This window comes from Symphalangus syndactylus, chromosome 20 (genome assembly GCF_028878055.3).
Source record: "Symphalangus syndactylus isolate Jambi chromosome 20, NHGRI_mSymSyn1-v2.1_pri, whole genome shotgun sequence".
NCBI classification, from domain to species: Eukaryota; Metazoa; Chordata; class Mammalia; order Primates; family Hylobatidae; genus Symphalangus; species Symphalangus syndactylus.
In genome coordinates this window covers 51,365,260-51,392,540 of record NC_072442.2, presented here as the reverse complement: position 1 = coordinate 51,392,540, position 27,281 = coordinate 51,365,260, and the positions used below count along the sequence as shown (strand labels likewise).

The window sequence follows — 27,281 nt, the reverse complement described above, 5'->3', positions numbered from 1 at the left end:
CATGGAAGTTGTGCATATCATTCTGACATTTTACTGGAGAAAACAGTCCCAGGGGCACACCTGGGGAAGCAGGGACCTGTTTGCATGCACTGTGCTAAAAGTTGCAGGGAGACTATTTTGAAAAGAAATGAAGAACAGGTACTGGGGAACAGTTAACAGACTAATGGCACACACTCATTGCTTTCAGCATTTTGTGCCTAATTTTTGTACAATGGCCCTAGGCACTTAGGATATAGCAGTGAGCAAAACGGCATATATCCCTATCCCCTCAGAGCTCATTCTAGTAGGAGAGATACATTGTTAGCCATGAACATGCTGCATAAGTAACTTATATAGAATTTTTTTAAGTGTCAAAGTGCTATTGAAAAGGAAATGATAGAGAAGATTCAGGGAGACTCTCAAGTACCAGGGCTGGTACCATTTATGTAGTGTGGCCAAAGCTGGCTTCATCAAGAAGGTAACATTCAAACAAATTTGAAGGAGTCGAGTGAGGCATGTTGATATTCAGAGGAAGCAATTGCTGATAGAAGGAAGAACTAGTGCAGAGACGCTAATGCAAGAGCATGTCTGGCATTGCCAGGGGACTTAAGGAAGCCGGTGTGACAATAACATAGTGGACATGGGGGAGTTGGAAAATACGTTAGAGGCATTCCAAGGCCTGGTCATGTAGGGCCTTTGAGGCTGTTCCAGTACTTTTACTTTAACTCTGAGTAATGAGAGAGTAAGAGGGTATTACACCATGAAAGGACATGATCTGACTTAGGCTTTAAAAGATCATTCTAGCTGCATGAGAACAAAGGTGGGAAGCCAATGAGAAGGCAACTTTGGTAATCCAGATGAGAGGAAATGATGGTGGCTTAGACCAGAGTGGTAGCTGGGGAGGTGATCATATTCTGGATATATTTTTAAAATATACTTTAAGTAAGAGTAAATATGATTTTCTGATGGATTTGATAGGGGGCATGAGAGCAAGAAAGTAAGTCATAGATAAGCTTCGTGTATTAGTCAGGGTTCTCTAGAAGGACAGCACTAATAGGATAGCTGTATATATGAAGGGGAGTTTATTAAGGAGTATTGACTCATAAGGTGAAGTCCCATAATGGGCCTTTGGCAAGCTGAGGAGCAGGGAAGCCAGTCCAAGTCCTAAAACCTCAAAAGTAGGGAAGCCAACGGTGCAGCCTTCAGTCTGTGGCTGAAGACCTGAGAGCCCCTGGCAAGCCAGTGGTGTAAGTCCAAGACTCCAAAAGCTGAAGAACTTGGAGTCTGATGTTCAAGGGCAGGAAGCATCCAGCATGGCAGAAAGATGAAGGCCAGAAGACTCAGCAGGTCTGTTCTTTCCACCGTTTTCTGCCTGCTTTATTCTAGCCATGCAGGCAGCTGATTAGATGGTGCCCACCCAGACTGAGGGTTGGTCTGCCTCTCCCAGTCCATTGACTCAAATGTTAATCTCCTTTGCCAACACCCTCACAGAGACACCCAGGGACAATACTCTGCATCCTTCATTCCAGTCAAGTTGACACTCAATATTCGTCATCACACTTACACACAGGAAAACATGGAAAGAAATATGCTAGTTCATTTCTCTTTGAGATGGGATATGTGAATTTTGAATTGTATTTTTCTGTATTTCTAAATGTTCTCTGTTATGCACTTTATAAGCTGAACAGTGATGCACAGAAGTCAGCCTTTCGTAGTGATGCACAGAAGTCAACCTTTCATTATACTGTTGCCTAGTCCCCAAGTCCTAGGGCATCTTTAGCCTGCTTCCTATTTTCGGCCCCTGGGAGACCAGAATCACAAAGAGGGTGTGCTGGCCCTTTAGCCCTGGCATCACATTAGCTGACATCAGGAACTGAGCAAGGCAGTGTGGTTATGATGTCACTATCTCACCTCACCCTCACCTAAGAGATAGTGGTGGGGAATCTCAGAGACTCTAACCCTCTGGGCCCAAGTCATCTTTCTATCAGAAGAGGGAGGCTGTGCTCTCACTAGCTTCTCGTTAGAAGTTCTGCCTGCCCTACAGCCTGCACTGAGGGCTCTCATCACTGCTTCTGAGATCTTAATGGGGGGTCAACGAAGATGTGGGCTTCTCTGAGTTTAGACCATCCATCTGCCAAGGAAAACCAAGCCCTGAGACTGATAGAAATGAAAGAAGAGAATGGTAATGCCCCCAAGACAGAGCAGGCAGGAAGTTTGAGGCCTCTGAGGGATACAGGAAAATCTAACCTCAAAGAGAAGAAGGTAAGAACAGGACAACGTCTGTCCTCCTGACATTGGGATCTTGCTGAAAAAATAAATCACATTGCTGAGCTGAGTTAGCCATTGGTAATATAAAAACAGCCCCTCCCCTCAAGGAGATGAATTTTGATGGAGCAGGGATGATGGAACAAACTGCGATCACATTGAACAGAAATAAGGGCCATCATCTAGATATGCTGGACTGCATGCCCTGGGAAATGCAGGGAGGTGTCTGACATCTGGAGGCAACAGGCAGAATCTGGCAGAACTTTCTGGAAGAGGTAGATTGTGAGCTAATGGCATTTCCTCCCTTGCTCAAAAACTTACAAAGTGCTGTAGCCCAAGAAAAAGTGAAGTTGCCACAGCTTCCTAGTTTTCTGGCCAAGGATTTGCATAATTTCATTTCCCCTCTGTACCTTTCCTAGTTTTTCTTCCTTACGTATTTATTTTAATTAATTAATTTTAGTTATGATAACTATTTTTTTTACTGTACAGTTCAGTGGTGTTAAGTACATTTAAATTGTTGTACAACCATCACCACGATCCGTCTCCAGAATTTTTTTTATTTTGTAAAACTAAACCTGTGCCCACTGAACAATAACTCCCATTTTCTCCCCCTCGAGCCCCTGGCAAGCATCATTTACTTCCTGTCTATATGTATTTGATGCTCTAGGGCAGGGATCCCCAGCCCCTGGGCTGCAGACCTGTACCGGTCTGTGGCCTGTTAGGAACCAGCCTGCGCAGCAGGAGGTGAGCAGCAGGTGAGCTACTTCCTGATGATCTGAGGTGGAACTATTTCATCCCAAAACCATCCTTCTACCCCCATCCTGTGGAAATGTTGTCTTCCATGAAACCTGTACCAAAAGCTGGGGACCGTTGCTCTAGAGTACCTGATACGAATGGAATTATATAGTAGTAGTTCTTTTATGACTGACTTATTTGACTTACCATGTCTTCAAGTTCATCCATGTTGTAGCATGTGTCAGAATTTCCTCTTTTGTTAAAAATGAATAATATTCCATTGTATGTGTATACCACATTTTGTTCATCCATTCTTCTGCTGATGGACAGACACTTGGGTTGTGTCCACCTTTTAACTATTATGAATAATGTTTTTGTGAACATGGGTATGTAAATATCTGTTCAAGTTTCTGCTTTCAGTTCTTTGGGGTATGTATGCAGAAGTAGGAATTGGTCGATATTATTCTGTTTTTCATTTTTCAAGGAACTGCCATGTATTTTCCATAGCATCTGCATCATTTTACATTCCCATCAGCAGTGCACAAGGGTTCTAGTTTCTCCACTTCATTGCCAACAGTGTTTATAATAACCATTGTAATGGGTGTGAATTGATATCTTCTAACTTTCTTAACTGTCTCTCCCACCACAGATAACAGTCTGTGCTGTACCCACTCCCAGACAACTCTGTTTTCCATAAATAGGCTGTAAATAGTCTCCCTTTGTGGCTTCACACACATTTTCCCCTCTGTCTGGAAGACTTGGTAACTCATCTTTCTTCCTCAAAGATGTCCCTGCCTTCCTCCTTTCCACACCAACTCAGAAGCAGTCAAGCTCTTTCTTGTATTCCTCTAACTCTTCATTTATTCCTCTTTTTAAAACAAATATAACTTATATACGTTATTTGCAGTTCTGCAAGTTTTGACAAACCATCACCACATCAAGATAAAGAACAGTTCCATCACCTGAAACATTTCTCCAGACCTTTGTCATCAGCCCCACTTCTTTTCTCATGTCCCAGCTCCTAGTAATCACTCATCTATTTTCTGTGACCATAGGTTCTCCTTTTCTGGAATGTCATGTAAATATTCAGTAGGTAGCCTTTTGAGTCTGGCTTCTTTCCCTTTGCATAATGCATTAGAGATTCACCCATGTTGTTGTGTGTCACTGTAATCTGTTCCTTTTTATTGCTTAGTAATATTCCATTGTATGGGAATACAAAAGCTTATCCATTCTCCAGCTGGGAAATTTCTGGGTTGGTAAGCATTCACATAAAGATTTTGTGTGAATATGCACTTTAACTTGAGTAAATAGAAAGAAATGAGATTGCTGAGCTGTATGTTAAGTATATTTTTAAATTTTATTAGAAACTGCCAAACTGTTTCCCAAAGTAGCTACATAATTTTGCACTCCCACCAGCAGTGTATGAGAGTTCCAGTTAGGTTGCACACTTCATATTGTGGAGTTAATAATGTTATTTTAGTCATCCAAATACACATATCTCACCATTCATGCATTTCCCTAATGACTAATAATGTTGAGCACCTTTTCCTGTGTGTATTTTGTCATCTGAATATCTTTTTTGGTGAACTATTTATTAAAATCTTCTTCTGATTTTTATTGCTGTTTTCTAATTATTAAATTTTGAGAGTTATTTATGTATTCTGGATTCAAGTTGTTTATAAGATATGTGATTTGCAAACACTTTCTCCCAAATCAAAGAGCAGAGATTCTTAATTTTTATGAAGTCTGACTTATCAGTTTATTCTTTTATAGATCATCTTTTTGGTGTTGTGTATAAAAAATCTTTGCCTGACTTAAGGTTACAAAGCTTTTCTCCTGTTTTCTGCTAGAATTTTATAGTTTTACGTTTTATTTTTTGGTCTGTGGTCCATTTTGAGTAGATTTTTGTGGATGCTGCAATGTATGGATTAAGATTCAATTGTTTCCATATTGTTTGTTGAAAAGACTGTCCTTTCTCTGTTGAATTGCCTTTGCAGCTTTGTTGAAAATTATTTGACCACATATGTGTGGCCTACTAGTGGACTTTGTATTTTCCTTCTATAGATCTATATGTCTGTCCTTTTCCAATACCACACCGTCTTGATTACTATAGCTTTTATAATCAGTCTTAGAGATAGGTAGTGCACGTTGTCCAACACTGATCTTTTTCAAGATTGTTTTGCCTATGATGATTTCTTTGCTTTTCTTAGAATCAGCATAATAAATTCTACACAAAATCCTACTGAGATATTTTTTAAATTTGTGTTTAATCTACATTAAGGTTGAAATCTTAATGAAACTGAGACTTCTGATCCATGACCATGGAAGATCTTACCATTTATTTAGGTTTTCTTTAATTTCTTTCATCAGCATTTATAGTTTTCAGCATCTAGAGGTTGCACATATTTTGTTAGATGATATTGAATCATGATTTTATCTTCAATTCCCAGTTGTTCTTTGCTAATATATAAATATAATAGATGTTTTAATGTTGATATTGTACAGTGTGACCTTTCTAAACTCATTTATTAATTCTAGTCACTATTTTTGGTAGATTCCTTGGAATTTTTCTACATATATAATTAACTGAATACCTGTTGCTTAATAGTTTTCCCTATGAGGGATTAATTTTAATTATGCCACATATGTCAACATATTTTATTTTTCACAGTGGTATGTGTTATTAATAAACTGGTGAATTTTGGAAAATGACTCCTGAAAACAAATCTAACCTATGAAGAATCAAATGTACCAGGGAAAATACATGAGCATTTGTAATTTTTCAGTTTATAATCTGTCTTCTGTATCTGTAGGTTCTGTACTCATGGATTCAACCAACCGTGGATCAAAAATGTTTTTAAAAATATAAAAATAACAATATAACAATAAGAAGCAATACAAATGTAAAAACAATACAGTATAACAACCACTTACATAGCATTTACATTGTGTTAGGTATTACAAATACTCTAGAAATGTTTTACAGTATATGAGAGAATGTTCATAGTTACATGCAAATACTCTGCCATTTTGTTTAAGGGAGCTGAGTATCTTTGGATTTTGGTATCACTGGAGCCCTGGAAGCAATCCCCTGTGGGTACCTAAGGAAGACTGTACTTTGTTGTGTCCTATGCCATACATCTGATTTTCTTTTGATAACAACAATATAAACCAACATGGATAGGAAAAGTGATCTATGTTTTTAAATACCTATTTTTAAGATACAAATTATTCTTCATCCTAACTCACTGTAGTAATCATTCTTTTTAAGAATAAAATGATATAGAAATATTTTAAAGTAGTATTATATATGCATGTATTCTAAATATTCCATTGAACTGGGAATTTTGACTACTTAAATATTTTTAAAATTTTGCAAATCATTTCTTTTTCAATATCAGACCAAAATATATTTTTCCCCACACGTATTTTAAAAATTGTTTTTATAAAAGCTTTTTAAAGCATTGCTTGTGATATCTTCTTAGTGAATTAGTGACCTTTTAAACGTTTTTTTAAAGAAACAATATTAGGCCGGGCACAGTGGCTCCTGCCTGTAATCCCAGCACTTTGGGAGGCCGAAGTGGGTGGATCACCTGAAGTCAGGAGTTAGAGACCAGCCTGGCCAACATGGCGAAACCTCATCTCTACTAAAAATACAAAAATTAGCCAGGTGTGGTGGCACGCGCCTGTAATCCCAGCTACTCAGGAGGCTGAGGGAGGAAAATTGCTTGAACCTTGGAAACAGAGGTTGTGGTGAGCTGAGTTCACGCTACTGCACTCCAGCCTGGGTGACAGAGCAAGACTCCATCTCAGAAAAAATATCTATCTATCTATATATATAGATAGATATATATTAGTTTAATAATTGATAATTTTTTTAAGTATTGGAAGCCCCAAATTGTGTAGAAAATCCCTTTAATTTCCATGCTTTATATTCCCCTTAAACATATTCTATTTCCTTTAATTGGTTTGTTACATCAGTAGAGTATATTTTGAACTTTATATTCTACATATATGTATATACATATACACATAGTATAATATGAACAAGCCTGAAATAGATGCCAAAAAGCGTTACTAATACACAAACACATACATATTTCCACAATTTAGAGTACACTAATCAACTTCGGTAATTACATAGCCTGTATCACTGCACTTACGGCTAAACACTGGTTACCCAGCCAGGTGTAGAGCATTGTACAACATTTTTTGTTTTTTTTTTTTTTTCAGAATGTATTACAAATTATTATTTTAAAAAAGAGCTACATTTTAAGTGTGTGCAGATGTGAATTTTGGCTTACATAACTGTTTTTAATATTCATCTATGGTATTTTCTTGGCAAAGAAAATGGACATTTGTTCCCATTGCATGACTTTAACAGATCAGTAGACATCCTAGGAATACTCTAAGAAAGCAACCCCGGGTCATGGAAAATATCTCATCAAACATCGGTATCTTTGAATCTTATTTGTGACAATTGCTTATGTTATTGTACATTTCATATTAATATTGAATGCGGAATTCTAACAGAGTTTTCAATGACCTTCTAAAGATTTATAATTTAGGCCTATATTTCTATAAATTTAGGCCTGTTATTTCTATGGATTCCGGTGTTTATTCAACCCCAACTACCTTATTAAGTTGAAGGAAGTATCATACATTTTACATTTTAAAGACTTCCTGAGAATAAGAAATTATCAGAATTGCCATACTTAGATTATAACTAATGGCCCATTCAGTCCTGTATTTGATGTCTAATTTCACAGAGAGGCTCTAAAATGGATGATGTGAACTTACAAATCTCTAGTTTCCTTAAATAATTTATGTGTGAATGAGTCAACGTATATTTAACAAGCATTTACTGTATATTTAGGTCAGTGCTGGGGAAAATCATGAAAAGACATGTAACTTTGTCACTGCATTCTGGGAGCTTTTCTTATTGCAGTGACAATGAGAAATAAGGTAAAAAAAACTAGAAAACTAATCATGCATGGTAAACTTCTACTTTAGGGTACAATGCTGGGAAATCTGAGAAGGTCCGTAGGAATCAGGATCTTTTATGGAAGAGGGACAATATTTGAATTGGCACTAGATATGAAGAATTTTCTGAGGCAGTCAAAGGGGATAACACGAGGAAGCTATGAGCTTAGGAAAAATTGAAAGAATGTCAGACAGTAATTGTTTATGAAAATCCCACTTATTTTAAAAAGATTGAAGATGGCTTTTTAACATTTTTGTTTTTAAACTTTTATTTACACTTACTGAAATGTTACAAAAATAGTACAGGGAATTGCCATATGTCCTTCACCCAGCTTCCCCTAATGTTAACATCTTATTTATCTATAGTACAATTGCCAAAACCAGGAAATTAACAGTGGCACAATCTATTAAATAACTACAAATCTTACTTTAATTTCACTAGCTTTTCCGTTAAAGTCCTTTCTTGTTATTGTTCTAGGACCCAATGCAGGATCTCACAGTGCATTTAGTTGTTATATCTCTTTATTCTCCTTCAATCTATGACACCTCTCCTGTCTTTCCTTATCTTTCATGACTTTGACGCTTTTGAAGTATACTAGCTGCTAGTTATTTTGTAGAATGTTTCTCACTTTGTTTATGATCAGATTGAGGTTATGCATTTCTGGCAAGAATAATACAGAAGTGATATTGTGCCTTTCTCAGATGCATTATATCAAAGGATGCATGGTATCAAAATATCTTGTTATTGGTGATGCAAACATTGATCACTTTTTAAAGATGGTATCTGCCAGGTTTCTGTGCTGTAAAATTAATCATTTTTCATTTCTAAGATGTAAAATATCTTGGGAGACATAGTTTGAGACTATGCACATATTCTTAGACTTTTGTTCACTAACTTTGAACCATTGGTGAATCTTACCTGAAATAATTACCTGTTCTTTTACTCACAGTTACTTTGAAGTTTTGTCATTTTTTCTAGCTTTAAGTTATGCTGAGGGTGTGGGGTTTTTTGTTTTTATTTTTATTGTTTCATATCATTAGGAGAGAAAATATTGGAAGCTCAAGGTCGCTTTTAAAATGCAAGGTTCTTTTAAAGTAAGGAATCACATCTAACAGAAAATAAAAGAAAAAATAAGGTGAGGCTAGTGGCAGTGTTCATGAAAACACAACACACTGAGCATTGGATAAATTCTGCTGAAGGACCTATATTTGACTCCACATTTTTCAGTAGCAAATGTCAATTTATAAAAAGCATCACAATTAAAACAAGATTCAGTGCAATAAACTTTTAAAAGTCATTATTTCAAAAATTAGTGGATTGAAATCTTTAGAGAAAAAATTACGAGAGATTCTCACCAAGAGGACAAGTGTAATATGGTTAATTAACATCTTCAACAACATCCTAATGAAACATATTTTTTTCCTTAGAATGGAGGTGTAATAGGTATTATTTTGATTTTAACTTTTCTAAAAATACAGTGACTATTAGTGTGAGACATAATGTATTAAAAGTCAATCTGAACACCAGAAGTTCTTTAAGAAGTCACAAACTGTATTGTTTTGTGAAATCATTTTGTGATTAAACAACTTAATGACCAGATAGTATTTACTTGAACAAAAATTGAATTCCTGCTATTTGAATGCTACTCTGCTAAATAACCAAAACCCTGTTATAGAAGTATTTTTTTCTGAAGTAGAAATCATTTAGTCTCAGACCATCTAAGGGGGACTAAATGGGGGATGTGTCCAGATAACCTTATTACAAGATAGTTTTATAATACTAACCTTGAGGAGAAAGCTGTAACAAAATTGAGACTTGCCAAGCATTTGCCTTATTTGTTGTAATTTTTGAAAGATTTTTGCTTCAGATTTTGCTTCTGATGATCATTCACTGGAACTGAATCCTGAGGAAGGATGGTGGGGGAGTAGTAAGGAAGGGGCTGAGATATTATTTGCTGATAGTGCTATCTTTTGCTAGTTTTCTATTTCTAAAGAGCTAAAAATATTTAAGATTTTGATATCTTAAAATATGTGGCTTTTGGTGTTCTGCAACGAGGGCTTTGTTATTTTAACAAAAAGTTTTTAAAAACTCTTTTCATGATAGTTAGGTAAAGGGCTGCTTACCTGAGGAATGCAAAGTAAATATATTTGTATATTTAGAACCACTTCAAGTGAAAGAAAAATGTGTAATTACTTCCTTCACTGTATGTCACACTGATATCTGACCCTCTGGGTTACTTTGTAAATTGCTACAAGACCAGTTTAGTTCGGTTAAACTTCACGTTCAAATTTAGCATTTATTGAGTAATGACAATGTAAACTGGGCAACTTGTTAAGTGTTGACAATACAAAGAAGAAAAGACATCATAATTGATCAGGACCTAAAGGATGAAAATATATTTTAACATAGGTTTTTAAAAGAATACGAATTAGTTTATTTCACATAAAATATAGCTAAGAATAAAATAGCCCCAACATAGTAGCTCAAATTAAATAAAAAGCTTACCCAGGGTAAGCAAATTACGTTTGTCAGGCTCTGTAGAATTTCCATGTTATCTGCATTTACTAGGTTATAATCTGAAAGTAAAATACTATAAAAGTTTCCAGAGTGGTGTTTCAGCATGATTTTTAACTGCTCTGTACCAGCTTTTTAAAATATGCCTTATATGGCCAAGGAATTAGACAGTACTTTGATAAAAAATCCAGATGTTGGAATTGGTTTATTTTTGAAATACCCTGTGAGAGCTAATGAATAGAGCCAAAACAAAATTTGTCCAATTTTTATAAACCTAACTGTTATTGTTCAAGAAGCTAGAAATAAATAGGACAGTTTTTGAAAGACAATTTTTAGAGAAATCAGATTTTTTAAAATCACAGGAACTTGCATGAACCTGAAGGGAATCTTGATTTTTGCTTTGATCTGATCTTGCAAGAAGGAAAGAAGAAAGTTATTTAGGAAATGATTTTGTAATCTTTCTCCATAAAATAGCTATTGGTTGTTTCAGCCCCATATTTTCGCCCCTGTTTTGAAACGTTTTTAACTAGACACTATTTTGATTTTGTTCTCATAACCTAAATGGTTTAATTAACCACCAAATTAAATGAAGAATATTAATCAATATGCTAAATATCTATGTTTGTTAAATAATAAGTAGCAATCTCCTTATACCTGGGTTTTTTAAATAGCCCTTAATGTTATACTTCATTTAAAATTAATTTTGTATAATATATACCTATATAAATCATCACTGATATTGTTTGTTCACACACAAAATATTTTTAAGTGAGGCAGGAAAAAACAAAGGTATGTAACATTTTAGTTTTTGCTTTCACAGATACTTATTTGGCAATCTCTGTATGCAAGTAACTGCTAGCATTTGCTAGAAGAAAGAATTATAAGCAACTGCCTCCACAGTGTTTTTATGGAATTAGTTTAGGAATAATGAATAAACAAGAGTATTTTATACCAGGTGACTTCACCAGTGAATTCTACCAAACATTTAAGAAAGAAATAATGCCATTTCAACGCAAACTGTTTCAGAAAATAAAAGAGAAACATTTTCCAAGTCACCTTATGAACTTATCATTATCCTGATAACAAAACTAGATATTAATATTGCAAGAGAAAAAGAACTACAGACTACAGACACACACAAAAAATCCCTTAACAAAATATTAGCCAATCAAATCCATCAATATATAAAAAGGATAGCACATCAAGGTCAGGTGGGGTTTATCTCAGGAATGCAGAGTTGGTTCAGAATTTTTAAAAAATCAGTGTAATTCACTATATTAAGACTAAAGAAGAAAAATCATATCAGTAGATGTAGAAAAAGCATTAAAAGTTTAACACCTATTCAAAGAGCCAATAAAGAACAGATGGCATTAGAATGATACAAAGGACTTTGGGGACTCAGGAGAAAAAGGTGGGAAGGGAGTGGGGGATAAAAGACTACAAATTGGGTGCAGTGTATACTGCTCAGGTGATGGGTGCACCAGAATCTCACAGATCACCACTAAAGAACTTACTCATGTAACCAAACACCACCTGTTCCCCAATAACCTATGGAAATAAAATTTTTTTTTAAAAAACAACTTAGACTGTAGTGATGGTTGTACAACTTTGAACTGGACATTTTATAAATGTACAATTCAGTACAACTACTGAATTGGACATTTTATTTATTTATTTATTTATTATTATTATTATACTTTAGGGTACATGTGCACAATGTGCAGGTTTGTTACATATGTATCCATGTGCCATGTTGTTTTGCTGCACCCATTAACTCGTCATTTAGCATTAGGTATATCTCCTAATGCTGTCTCTCCCCCCTCCCCCCACCCCACAACAGTCCCCGGAGTGTGATGTTCCCCTTCCTGTGTCCATGAGTTCTCATTGTTCAATTCCCACCTATGAGTGAGAACATGCGGTGTTTGGTTTTTCGTCCTTGCGATAGTTTACTGAGAATGATGTTTTCCAGTTTCATCCGTGTCCCTACAAAGGACACGAACTCATCATTTTTTATGGCTGCATAGTATTCCATGGTGTATATGTGCCACATTTTCTTAATCCAGTCTATCGTTGTTGGACATTTGGGTTGGTTCCAACTCTTTGCTATTGTGAATAGTGCCGCAATAAACATACGTGTGCATGTGTCTTTATAGCAGCATGATTTATAGTCTTCTGGGTATATACCCAGTAATGGGATGGCTGGGTCAAATGGTATTTCTAGTTCTAGATCCCTGAGGAATCGCCACACTGACTTCCACAATGGTTGAACTAGTTTACAGTCCCACCAACAATGTAAAAGTGTTCCTATTTCTCCACATCCTCTCCAGCACCTGTTGTTTCCTAACTTTTTAATGATGGCCATTCTAACTGGTGTGAGATGGTATCTCACTGTGGTTTTGATTTTCATTTCTCTGATGGCCAGTGAAGAATCAATATCATGAAAATGGCCATACTGCCCAAAGTAATTTATAGATTCAATGCCATCCCCATCAAGCTACCAATGACTTTCTTCACAGAATTGGAAAAAACTACTTTAAAGTTCATATGGAACCAAAAAAGAGCCCACATCGCCAAGTCAATCCTAAGCCAAAAGAACAAAGCTGGAGGCATCACGCTACCTGACTTCAAACTATACTACAAGGCTACAGTAACCAAAACAGCGCGGTACTGGTACCACAACAGAGACATAGATCAATGGAACAGAACAGAGTCCTCAGAAATGATGCCGCATATCTACAACTATCTGATCTTTGACAAACCTGACAAAAACAAGAAATGGGGAAAGGATTCCCTATTTAATAAATGGTGCTGGGAAAAGTGGCTAGCCATATGTAGAAAGCTGAAACTGGATCCCTTCCTTACACCTTATACAAAAATTAATTCAAGATGGATTAAAGACTTAAATGTTAGACCTAAAACCATTAAAATCCTACAAGAAAAGCTAGGCAATACCATTCAGGACATAGGTGTGGGCAAGGACTTCATGTCTAAAACACCAAAAGCAATGGCAACAAAAGTCAAAATTGACAAATGGGATCTAATTAAACTAAAGAGCTTCTGCACAGCAAAAGAAACTACCATCAGAGTGAACAGGCAACCTACAGAATGGGAGAAAATTTTTGCAACCTACTCATCTGACAAAGGGCTAATATCCAGAATCTACAATGAACTCAAACAAATTTACAAGAAAAAAACAACCCCATCAAAAAGTGGGCAAAGGACATGAACAGACACTTCTCAAAAGAAGACATTTATGCAGCCAAAAAACACATGAAAAAATGCTCATCATCACTGGCCATCAGAGAAATGCAAATCAAAACCACAGTGAATTGGACATTTTAATGGGTGATTTTTATGGTATGTGATTTATATTTCAACAAAAATGTTTTTTAAAAACTTTTTTAAAAAGAAAAGACGCCAGAAAAAGAAAAACCAACAACTAAAATCATACTTAATGATGACAGACCGTATTATTTTTTCCCAAGATTGGTAACAAGGAAAAGACATCCACTGTTACCACTTCTGTTCACTTTATACTGGCGGTCCTAGCAAGTGCAACAAGGCAAGAAAAAGAAATAAAAGGCATACAAATCAGAAAGGAAGAAGTAAAACTGTCTCTATTTGCAGACATGTCATCTACATGAGATAAAAGGAATCTGCAAAAATACAAAACTACAAGAACCAATAACTAAAGTTAGCAAGGTCATGGTGTACCAAATCAATATGCAAAATCAGTTATATTTTTATGTACTTGCAATGAATGTTGGAAATTGAAATTTTTAAAATCAGCCATTTACAACATCATCACAAATATGAAATACTTGTTTAACAAGATATATCCAAGATCTGTATGCTGACAACTAAACTTTTGTGGCATAAAGAAAAGATGTAATTAAATGGAATGAAATACCAAGTTCATGGGCAGGAAGACTCAACCTTGTAAGAATGTCATTTCTCCCAGATTGATCCTTAGATCAAGTGCAGTCCTCATCAAAACCTAAGCAGTTTTCTTGTTGAATTTGACAAGCTGGCTCTAAATTTCATTAGAGCATTGTCAAATCAATTTTGTAAAAGAACAGGGTTGGGGAAATTACACCTCCTGATTTCATGACTAACCATAAAGCTGTGTAATCAAGAGAATGTGGTATTGGTGTAAAGACTAACATATCAACCAGTGGAACAAAATAAAGAGTCTTGAAATATACCTACACATTTATAATCAATCAATTTTTGACAAAAATGTGCTAAGATAATGAATGGGGGAAGGATAGTCCTTCCACAAATAGTTCTGAACAATTGGGTATTCACATGGAGACAAAGAAGACCTCAACTTTTACCTCACAGTTACACAAAAGTTACCTTGAAATTAATTGTAGACCTCAACATAAATGCTGCAAATATAAAACCCTTGGAAGAAACATAGGACACCTTAGTGATGTTGATTTAGACAAACATTTCTTCAATTGGACTCAGAAATTATGAACCATGGAAGAAAAAATAGATAAATTAGAAATCCTCAGAAATAAAACTTTTGCTCTTCAGAAGACACTCTTAAGAAAATAAAAAGACAAACCAGTCCTGGAGAAAATATTTGCAACATATGTACCTGAAAAAGTATTTTTATACAGCATATATAAAGAACTCAGTAAGAAGAAAACATACTTTTAAAAATCAGAAAATGATTTAATAGGCTCTTCACCACAGAAGATAGACTGTGGTAACTGAAATTTTAACTATGTTGGTGGGGCACTGAGTTTGTTTAAACTAAACCATGAAAACTGAAATTTGTGCCAATTGGAATTGCCTTTATGTAACAAACATAATCACACAACTACTTTCGAAGTTTATTAATTTTATAGGTTTGCAATTCCTCTGAGTGTTTGACAGGGGACACATCCTGTGCTATCTTTGGGGAGAGCACCACTCTGTGTTGGACATCCAGTATTAAACACTCCTTGCCTTAATTATCCTTACTAATAATACAAATTGCCAACATTTATTGCACGAAGTGTCAAGCATTGTTGTAAAGGTTTATTGTCTCCTCACTACATCTCTGTAAATTAAGTGCTTTTATTCTTTTTGGATGCTTAAATCGTTTGAATAATTCAGAGAGACAAGATTCAAACACAGTTTGACACCAGAACGTATGCTTTTAACCACTCACTCCATTATCCACATGGTAACAATATGCCTGATGACTGTGTTGAAAAGGGAAATATAGAAAGCTATGAGAGCATACAGAGCAGACAGCTTGGTTTTGGGACCAAGAAAGGGCTTCCCTGAGGAAATAATGCGTACACTCCTTTGGTAAGAATATGTTAGACACACATTCCACAAGAGATGGGAGTTCTAGCAAAGCCCCTGTCAATAACTAGCTAAGCAGCCCTAGACAAGTAACCTCTCTGAACAGATTCTGCTCTTGCCTTACATGGGTACTGTCTTTTGAGGCTTTCACTTTTCATGTCTTCTCATCTCTTTTCTATTATGAGAAAAGGGCACCTGTAGAGGATATAGGTATTTATTATCTGAGTTCAACTATGTTTGCAAATTCTTACTTTGTTTACTACCCTCTCTTCTAATTTTCACTCCCAACAGATTGATCAGGAAATACAAGATTTTAAAATAGAATTGTTTGTGTTAAACGTTGACATTGTCAATGTCATGAAAAAAATGAACGATCTTCTCTGTATTTTTTAAAGTCAGACACAACACAGATCCTTAATTCCACACTTCCTTGTGCTCAAATAAATTCCTGAAAATAATTGGTGTAAGTTAAACAATAAGCAATATACAGGTGTACTGGCCTAATGGAAGAAGATACTGATGGTGTGCCTTCCATGTGTAAAGCACTTTCATGTACCTTATCTGGTTTAATTCTCCCAACTCATTGAATGCCTTAGAATTGTAGAAGATACTGAGGCTCAGAGGAATTACACAACTGGCTCAGAGTTACACAGCTACAAGTTGCAGAACCAAGATTCTCCAACACCTATGTCAGGAATGTTGGCTTCTCATGCCATTTCCAAGCAAATCCAACCATCTCTTGGCTCAGATAGGTCACTATGAGCAAAAGATAGAAGCAGCTCTTGTTTCACAAGATCATTGGTTTTATGAACCAATTCATGCTTGTTGCCCCATTCCTCATTCCCCAACGAGGCTCTGATTGGGTTCCTAATTCCTCATTGCCCACACCTTTTGTTCACAAGTCCCCTTCCCTATTTCTTGTTTCTACGTTGATGAGTTTCCTTGAGTATTTGGTACTTGACTGATCTTTCAGCTATTATTTGATCACTTTGGACTTGATCTTAGATCCATTTGACTTAAGGAATCCTCTCAGTATGCCTTTGCTCAAAGAATTATTGGTCCTTGTCCCTGGAGAGACACCAGACCTTTTCTTGGTGTTTCTGTATAGGATAACCAGAAGTGTAATCTTCCCATCATGCCCTGCTAGTCACCTGGATTCAGAGGAAATGCTCACTCATGCATGCATTATCTTACTATTTGAAATAATGTTTTATTCTAGATTGTTTCTCTGTGCTTTAATTTACACTGTAGATTTTTACTTCTGTATGAATATTTTTTCTGCTCAATAATGGCTTTGGAAGAGCAATGTTTGCTTTTGTTTTCAATCCTAGAAATGTTGAAAACAAGCCTTTATTCTATATAAACTCTAAAGTGTATACATTTTAAACGTGTTACTTCTTTTTTTAAATTTTGCATTGGCATCTGTAGAAATTTCTGTCAGTTTAAACAGCAATGCTTGAAAGTCACTTTGACTTTTCAAGCTGCCAGATTGCCTTATCATTATCTTTGAGAGATTAGGGATGCTTGCTTAGAAGGTTGCCTTTTGTCTAAATAAAAGTGAAGTTTTGTTGTTCCATTGTAATATTCATTTTAATGTAGTTGTTTTCTTGTGGAGATAATATATAACAGGATCCAAAAATAGTTCAATAAAAGCCTTCAATTATAAACGGGCTGACTTGGATTGCTTCAGGTGCCCTTGTCAGCTGCTTCAGACTGCAGATTCTGATAAATGTGGAGACATTTTCTCAGAGCTCTTAGGGTCTGTTTTGGAGCAATGAGGTATAAGCCAGTTCTGTTCCTTTCTGAACTGAATCATCTACAAGGAGGAAAAGGCCATTTTCTTCCCCATGTAAATATCCTGGAGAACAGAGAAAATGAAAAATCAAGGGAAAGTGAGATACTTTTCAGCTATAAAAAATTCTTTCTATCGCTGGGTGCCGTGGCTCACATCTGTAATCCCAGCACTTTGGGAGGCTGAGGCGGGCAGATCACGAGGTCAGAAAATCGAGACCATCCTGGCTAACATGGTGAACGCTGTCTCCACTAAAAATACAAAAAATTAGCCAAGTGTGGTGGTGGGTGCCTGTAGTCCTAGCTACTCGGGAGGCTGAGGCAGGAGAATGGCATCAACCCAGGAGGCAGAGCTTGCAGTGAGCCGAGATCAAGCCACTACACTCCAGCCTGGGCAATGGAGCAAGACTCCATCTCAAAAAAAAAAAAAAAATTTAATACATATGATTAGGATTGGAAAGCAGCAATGACAGAAAATTGTGTATTAATTATCGAAAGAAAAAGAGAATAATTTACACGTATTTTAGTAGTAAAATGCCACTTCAATTTAGAATTGTAGACCAAAAATGAGGCATTCTGTTATTACAGAAAAGCAAGGCTCTTTAGTTTTCAATTCTAAATGGGAGATTTATAAAGTTAAGAAAAGCAATTTTTCAAGAAATTTTCCTTTAAATAACACTTTGCTTGTAAAAATTTAGATATTGCTTCACCCTATCTCATTCACAGCGCTTGATTTTCGCGGCTATAACTTGTACGTGATAAAACTAGCACAGGAAGAACAAAGCATGTCCTACCCTAAATCATAATTGTTCATAGCCAAGATGATGTTGGATGGATTAGCCCATGAATGAGATTATTGCAACTCATTGGCCTCTCAGTTTCTTGAGCTCATCAGTTCTCCACCTCAGCTACCTGTTCATGGATATGACTAGAGTCTTTAACAATTCCAGTAACTGTACCACCTTGAAAATTTTGGTTTCTGGCATTCCATTCTCTCTGCCCTCCCCAACCCTCATGTTTCTAACTCAGTTAGGTTAGCATCCTCACACTAGCAGTTTTTTGCCCTGTGAGAGTTACAATCGATTAACATCATTTTCCACTTTCCATTAACTTCTTCATGTTTTCACTTCTCAGCTTAGATTTCATGGTCCATCAGAGTAACCACTTCCTTGAACTACTCTCAACTTCCTTGCCCCTATTTACCTTCACCTTCCTCATTGGCAATCCCCAACCCTGGCTAAACCAAACACTCATATACCCTGCTACAGTATCTAAACACTTGACCATGGTTCAAGAGAAGAGACACTTATGTTAACTATCCTTCCCTCGAACTTAAGGCCAAAAGCTCCAGTGGAGCCCACAGCACTGCAATGTTAATTCATCTTCCCACTAGAAAATTTCATCTCCGTCTATTCTTCTCAAACCTCTAACACTGCCTTTTCCTTTCTATTCTGAGATGATGACCTCAATTTCACTGGAAAAGTGGAAGCAAACAGAAGAGAACCACTTTATCTGCCCATCCCAAATCTACTCTGCAATTGCATCTATATCCATGTTCCACCTTCCCTCCTTTAGGGTAGATGAATTTCTTCCTTATGGAAATGTGTACCTCTGTCTAAGGTCTTCACTAGTGCACTACACTCCTCATCCTTTTTCAAGGGTTTTTCTCCTATAATTATCCGCCATTTCTCTTACATCAACATTTTTCTCTCTGATAAATTATTTCCAAAATATAAAAATATGAAATAATATGTTAAAGAATTCTCTGATCACCTATGCCAAATTATTCTAAGTTATACTGTGGTAGCAAATTGACCCCCACATCTCAGTGGCTTCACTCAGCAAAGATTTGTTAAGTGAAACCGTAAGAAATTGCTGTTTTTATAGATCTAGACTGGTTAGTTATCAATAATTTAATGTGATTAATACTTTCTCAGACTGTAAGTTCAATGTTGGTTGATAGAAAGATTCCATTATCTTGAACACTACTGGTCAACAATGGCTAGAGAAGACAGGATATGAAGAGCTCACACCCAATTCTATGTACTTTGGCCCAGAAATGACCCATATTCCAATCACAGTCCATTAGCCAGAACTAGACAAAAGGCTCCACCTACCTGCAAGGGGCTAGGAAATGTGTGTGAGGAAGAGGAGATGCAATAGGGAGGCAGGTATATATTCAACTACCAGTAAATGCTCTGTTGCAATCCAAATCTCACTTCAATCACTGTACCACGTCTTTGTTTATCTTTGTAACCAGTCTTCAAAAGGTCTTTCTATTAATACTTAATTATTCTACTGCCTTATATTCTCTTCTTTCTTTTATCCATGGCAATGAGGCTCTTAGCCACTTCAATATGTTGAAACATTTGTCCAATCAACAAATGATCTCTGCACTAAATGCAGTGCTCAGTCTTTAGTCTTCATCACAGTTGACTTCTCAGAAGTTTTGACACCATTGATCACTCCCTCTTTTTTTTTTTTTTTTTGTGAGACGGAGTCTCTTTTGCCCAGGCCAGACTGCAGTGGCACTATCTTGGCTCACTGCAAGCTCCGCCTCCCAGGTTCATGCCATTCTCCTGCCTCAGCCTCCCGAGTAGCTGGCACTACAGGCGCCCACTACCACGCCCGGCTAATTTTTTCTGTATTTTTAGTAGAGACGGGGTTTCACCGTGTTAGCCAGGATGGTCTCGATCTCCTGACCTCATGATCCGCCCACCTCAGCCTCCCAAAGTGCTGGGATTACAGGCGTGAGCCACCGCGCCCAGCCTGATCACTCCTTCTCTGATAGGTTTTAATCACATTATCAGTTAGGAAGAACATCATGATCTCCAAGAATTTCTCTTAATTGGCTAGCTGCTCCTACTCCCATCTCCTTTAGTGGCACCACCTTGTCTTCCCTCCCCACTTCCTTTACTCAGTCCCTAACTCATCTTGTGCAGTCTCACTGCTTTAAATGCCATCTATATGCTGATGACTTCCAGTTATATCTCTAGTCCTAGTCTCTTTCTGAAGTTCCAGGCTGGTATTCAACCTTTTCCTAGACACCTTCCTTGAAATTCTAATAGATGTCTGGCACTTAATATTTCTGAAACAGAGCTCTTAATTCTTCCCCAATATTCTTCATATCAGTAACTAGTACTGAGTCATATTTGATGCATTTCTTTCTTTCACGCCTACATTCTTCCTATCAAAAAGTCCTGCTGCTTCAAATATATCTTACATCAAACTACTTCCCATCACTTCTGTCATTACCACCCAAGTCTAAAATAAATCTAAATTGACTCTTCACTGGACTCTTGCAGTAACTCCCACCTGGTCTTCCTATTTTCACACCTACTTCCTCCAACAGTTCATTTGTACAACAATCAGATCTGTTGGAAAATAAATGAGATTATATAATTCCATGCTTGAAACCCTCCAATGGCTTCTCATCACTATTGAAACAAAATGGAAATCTTGCCCCTGTCCATCTCTTCAACTTATCCCCTACTCCTCTCCCCCTCAGTTACATGGATCCAGCATGTGGTTTTCTTGCCATTTATAAGTATTTCAAGCTTGTTCCTACCTAAGGCCTTTAAACTTATTTTTTCTCTTTGTCTGGATTTCCCCCCTCAGATCTTATCTTAGTCCATTATGTGCTACTATAACAGAACACCACTGGGTAATTTATAAAGAGTAGAAGTTCCTTGGGCTCATGGTTCTGGAGGATGGGAAGTCCAAGATCAAGGTGCTACATCTGGTAAGGGCATTCTTGCTGTATCATAACATGGCAGAAGGCACGTGGTGAGAGAGAACAAGAGGAGGGCCAAACTCACTTTTGTATCAAACCCACTCCTGCAATGATGACATTAATCTATTCATGATTGTATTCGTTCATTTTTATACTGCTATAAAGAACTACCCGAGACTGGGTAATTATGAAGAAAAGAAGTTTAATTGACTCACAGTTCTGCAGGCTTAACAGGAAGAATGACTGGGAGGCCACAGTTCTGCAGGCTTAACAGGAAGCATGACTGGGAGGCCTCAGGAAACTTACAATCATGGTGGAAGACTAAGTGGAAACAAGGCACATCTTCCCATGATGGAACATGAGAGAGAGAGAGAGAGCAGGGGGAAGTGCTATACATTTTTAAACCATTAGATCTCATGAGAACTCACTGTCACAAGAACAGCAAGGGGGAAATCCACCCCCATGATTCAATCACCTCCTACCAGGCCCCTCCCCTGACATGTGAGGATTGCAATTCGAGATGAAATTTGGTTGGGGACACAGAGCCAAACCATATCATTCTATCCCTGGCCCCTCCAAAATCTCACGTCCTTCTCACATTTCAAAACCAATCATGCCTTCCCAACAGTCCCCCAAAGTCTTAATTCATTCCAGCATTACCTCAAAAGTGCAAGTCCAAAGTCTCATCTGAGATAAGACAAGTCCCTTCCACCTATGAGCCTGTGAAATCAAAAACAAGTTAGTTAATTCCAAGATACAATGGGAGTACAAGCATTGGGTAAATGCTCCCATTCCAAAAGGGAGAAATTGGCAAAAAGAAAAGGGCTAGAGGACCCATGCAAGTCCAAAACCCAACAGGGCAGTCATTAAAGCTCCAAAATAATCTCCTTTGAATCCATGTCTCATATGCATGGCATGCTGATGCAAGGGGTGGGCTCTCACAGCCTTGGGCAGCTCTGCCACTGTGGCTCTGCAGGGTACTGCCTCAGCAGCTGCTTTCATGGACTGGCATTGAGTGGCTACAGCTTTTTCAGGTGCAAGGTGAAAGTTGTCAGTGGAACTAGCATTCCAGGGTCTAGAGGATGGTGGCCCTCTTTTCACAGCTCCACTAGGCAGTGCCCCAGTGGGGACTCTGTGTGGGGGCTCCAACCCCACATTTCCCCTCTGCACTGCCCTAGTAGAGGTTCTCCATGAGGGCTTTACCCCTGCAACAGACTTCTGCCTGGACATTCAGGCATTTCCATACATCCTCAGAAATCTAGGTGGAGGCTCCCAAACTTTTGCCTTCTGTGCACACACAGGCCCAACACCATGTGGAAACCACCAAGGCTTGGGACTTGTACCCTCTGAAGCAATGGCCTGAGCTGTATGTTGGCCCCTTTTAGCTACAACTGGAGCCAGAGAGGCTGGGATACAGGGTGCCATGTCCCTAGGCTGCACAGAGCAGAGGGGCCCACAAAACCATTTTTCCCTCCTAGTCCTCCAGGCCTGTGGTGGGAGGGGCTGTCACAAAGGTCTCTAACATGCCCTGGAGACATTTTCCCCATTGTCTTGGCTATTAACATTTGGCTCCTCTATGCAAATTTCTCTAACCTACCTAAATCTCTCCCCCAAAAATGGGTTTTTCTTTTCTACCACATGGTCAGGCTGCAAATTTTCCAAACTTGTATGCTTTGCTTTCCATTTAAATATAAGTTACAATTTCAGAACATCTCTTTGTTCATGCATATGAGCATACACTTTTAAAAGCAGCCAATCACATCCTGAATGCTTTGTTGCTTAGAAATTTCTTCCACCTGATACCCTAAATCATTTCCCTTGAGTTAAAGTTTTAGAGATCTCGAGGGCAGGGGCAAAATGCAGCCTGTCTCTTTGCTAAAGCATAGCAAGAATGACTACTCTACTTCCCAATAAGTTCTTTATCTCCATCTGAGACCACTTCAGCCTGGACCTCATTGTTCACATCACTGTCACCATTTTGGTCAAACCATTTAACAAGTCTCTATGAGGTTCCAAACGTTCCCACATCTTCCTGTCTTCTTTTGAGCCCTCCAAACTGTTCCAACCTCTGCTCGTTATCCAGTTCCAAAGTCACTTCCTCATTTTCAGGTATCTTTATAGCAGTGCAGAAATCCTAGTGTCAATTTTCTGCATTAGTCCATTTTCACACTGCTATAAACAACTGAGACTGGGTAATTTATGAAGAAAAGAGGTTTAATTGACTCACAGTTTTGCAGGCTTAACAGGAAGCATGACTGGGAGGCCCCAGGAAACTTTCAATCATGGCAGAAGGTGAAAGGGAAGCAAGACACATCTTCCCACCCGTGGTGGAACAGGAGAGAGAGAGAAGGGGGAAGTGCCACACATTTTTAAACCATCAGATCTCATGAAAACTCACTCACTATCACGAGAACAGCAAGGGGAATTCTGCTCCCATGATTCTGTCACCTCCCACCAGGGCCCTCCCCCAATATGTGGGGATTACAATTTGAGATGAGATTTGGGTGGGGACACAGAGCCAAACCATATTAATGATAGTAGAGCCCTCATGATCTAATCATCTCTTACAGTTCCCACTTCTTAACACAGTTGCATTGAGGATTAACTTTCCAACACGTGAATATTGTGGGACACATTCAAACCATAGTGGATCTTGTATTTTCCAATGACTACCTACTCTCCACCCAAATGTTAGAATATCCCCCATCACTTTCTATTATTGTACACTGCCTTTTTTCTCTACAATACTTCTCAATCCTTATGATTTATTATTACTGTTTTTGTTATTATTATTAGCTTGCTTGTTTATTCATGCTTGTTTCCCCTGGGCACATGCCTGGCATGTTTTAGGCACCAGTACAAGTGTGTCGAATAGATAGATGGATAAATCTTTAATGTTTTCCAACTATAGCACCCTAATTGAGACTGAAAATATTCTGTCAAGAATAATTCTTGGGTCTTGATTTCAACAAATGGTAGTATTGACACAGATACTTCTAACGCTCTGGAAACAGAATAGGACAAAATAATAAAATATTTTTTTCTGCTTTTGTGTCAAATATTATGTGAATGGATCCATAATGCAGCTTAAAATTCTGAAAATAATACAGAACTGGTAAACATTTGAAACAAGAATACTAAAGTGATAAAGAGAATGAAGCTGTTTCCATATGAAGATATTTTTAAAGTTTTGATTTTAGGCAGAACATTGAGAGATTCTGTGGCGAAATTTGCTAAAACCATGGATAGGTTAATTCAGATTATTTTTTCAACAAAGCACTGCTTAGAAGAGTTTTGAAGAGATTGTTTCAAGCCAAATAAAAGGAAGTACAGGAATACCTCATTTATCAGATATTGTCCAGGAATAAAATGTTCTGCAAGTCAGTTTCCAAAAAACTAAAATGTAATCTCAATATATGTGCCAAAGCTTACCATTTTGAAGGATATTTTTCTAGCACGCTCTACTTCTCTACTCTTTTAAACGAAAAATGCTAAAGACATCAACTCAGAGTCATCATTGAGAATGTTTTGATACCACATAAAAGATTCCCTACAATAAAATCTACCCCACATCGTTATCCCAGTTTTCTCTCCTTTGTATAGTTCTTCCATTGCCTCCCTTTTCTTTCAGTTGTTAATTTATGCTTTTGGCAGCTGCTTTTAATTTGTTGACTGAGTTTATACACCAAGTAGCATGAGCAAGGGACTAAGGGCAGCTCCTAAATAATACACACCATTGCCACTGAAACTCTGATCTCTGGGCAAGTGAGGTATTACAGTAGTCATAGAAATAGTAAAATATCATAAAACACATGAAAATTATGATGTTAATGAGGACATTTATGACTCTTCCTGCCACTATAAAGATTACTTGTAGGCCAGGTATGGTGGCTCCTGCCTGTAATTTCAGCACTTTGGGAGCCAAAGTGACCGGGTCAGTTGAGCTTAGGAGTCTGAGACCAGCCTGGTCAACATGGCAAAATCCCATCTCTACTAAAAATACAAAAATTAGCCACACGTGTTAGTGTGCACCTGTATTACAATCTACTCTGGAGGCTGAGGTGGGAGGATTGCTTGAACCCGGGAGGTGGAGGTTGAGACACCACTGCACTCCAGCCCGGGTGACATAGTGAGACCCCGTCTCAAAAAAAAAAAAAAAAAATTAATTGTACAGAGGTTGTCCTTTGCTAGATGGACTGTGGCCCTCACCTAATGTGATATTTAATATTGTTAATATCATACTGAGGATATGATTCATATTTAGAATGACCACAGTTTCCAGTTTCAATGCTTATTTTTTAGTATAATTCTTAACATTACATTTATTCTAAAAATTTGTCTAGTTTTGATAATTTTATATTTACCCTCTATATAATACATTTTAAATAATTCACAAAGCAGTAGTAATTTTTTCATTCAGTTTCTTATTCTGCCCAGAATGCAGCAGACTGGAATTAGAAATTAAAATTAAAACTCAGAGAAGATACTTTTTAAATGATGTCATCAGAAACACACTTAATGGAAATTATGATTAATGTATTAAGCAAAATGAAATGTCAATTAAAGAAATTTTTCCTAATATCTCTTCTAGGAGAAATTTTGTGTCGATATGGGGCTCCAAACATACGTGTTGAGTGAATAATTAGATGTATTCATCTACATTTGAAATGGAAAAGTGACTGAAATTTGTTCTTTTGAAAAGAGCTTTATGGACGTAGAATACAAAACAGTATTATGAGCATAGATTGCTCATCTAATTTTAATAATTCAGAGAAATTTTCTTTTATATTTGTGAATCAAAATACAAAGCTTCTCTTGTGTTTATTTAGATTAACATGTCTTTTGGCTTAGGGAAACCAGACGAAACACATTTTTAAAAATTATAAGTAATCAATCCCAACTCTTTTTTTAAAACATGCTGAAAGGCTATTGAAAGGTAGAAAATTCTTCTGGATGAGACTTCATTTAATGTTGTTTCTTTTGTCTATGTTAAGTAAGCATCTGTTCTAAAGAAATGTAATCTTAAGATATTAACAGCTGTTAGCTTGAGGTTAAACTTCTGTTACAAACAGTGGATTTGTCTACATCTAGGATATATTGAATAGTTCATTATTATAAACTAATAAGTTTATTAAATTTTGCTGTGTAAAAAATAAGAATCAAAAGAAATGCTCATGATTCATAAAAATACTCTTTTGACTAGGAAACTACAAAAACACAGTAAGACATTTAATTTAGCAACAGTTTGCCTAAGAGCAGTCAATGCATGAACATGATGCACTTAGATATTATAGTACTAGAAACTTCTAACGTGGATGATCCAGAAATTATCTTCATGAAATTATCTGTTGGGAGGGAGTAAAGAACAGGGGTTTCACCTTTTAAGATGGCATGTGGTACTGATTAAATAGTGCAGACATTTGTGTTTTGAGAAAATAATGCAACGCCTAAGGTATTTGGAGGAAGGACTTCCTTGCTAGATGTATGTTCATTTTATATCCACATTAATTACATCTTGAAACTTTTTGATATAAGTGTGAGATTGTTTTGAGCACATATTTAAAACTATTTTCCACTGTAAAATGATGCATGGTAGAGAAATGAAAGGGGGATATTGATATATCTCCACTCTAATCTTCATTTCTTCATTTATTGTTTTAGTTATCTAATGTTGTATAACAAAATCACCACAAAATGTGTAGTGGCTTCAAACAGCAATATTATCTCTTACTATTTCTGGAATTTGGAGGCTCGTTAACTGAGTGGTTCTGGCCTTAAGTGTCTCATGTGGTTTCAGTCAGACAGTAACTGGAACTGAGGTCATATTGAAGTCTTCTTCACTTACCCTCCTGGCACTTGGAGAGGGAAGATACATATAGCTGGAGCTCCTCTGGCATCTCTATCTCTATGTAGTCTGTCCACATGACAGCTTCAGGGTAGCTGGATATCTCACATGTTAGCTCAGTACTCCATGGC

General features: G+C 37.1%; 1 protein-coding gene across 8 annotated transcripts in view; it reads left to right on the top strand.

Moving 5' to 3' along the window:
- CEP112 (centrosomal protein 112) overlaps positions 1-27,281 on the top strand; it is a 551,576-nt gene that overhangs the window by 359,527 nt on the left and 164,768 nt on the right. Inside the window, exon 1 of one of the 8 annotated variants that reach the window (XM_055258904.2) lies at positions 1,790-2,241. The exons of the other annotated variants lie outside the window; for them this stretch is intronic. Within the exon in view, the coding sequence (XP_055114879.1) occupies positions 2,080-2,241 (162 nt within the window). The 5' untranslated portion in view covers positions 1,790-2,079. Of the gene's footprint in view, positions 1-1,789; positions 2,242-27,281 lie in introns of those variants that run through there. 8 annotated transcript variants of the gene reach the window in all.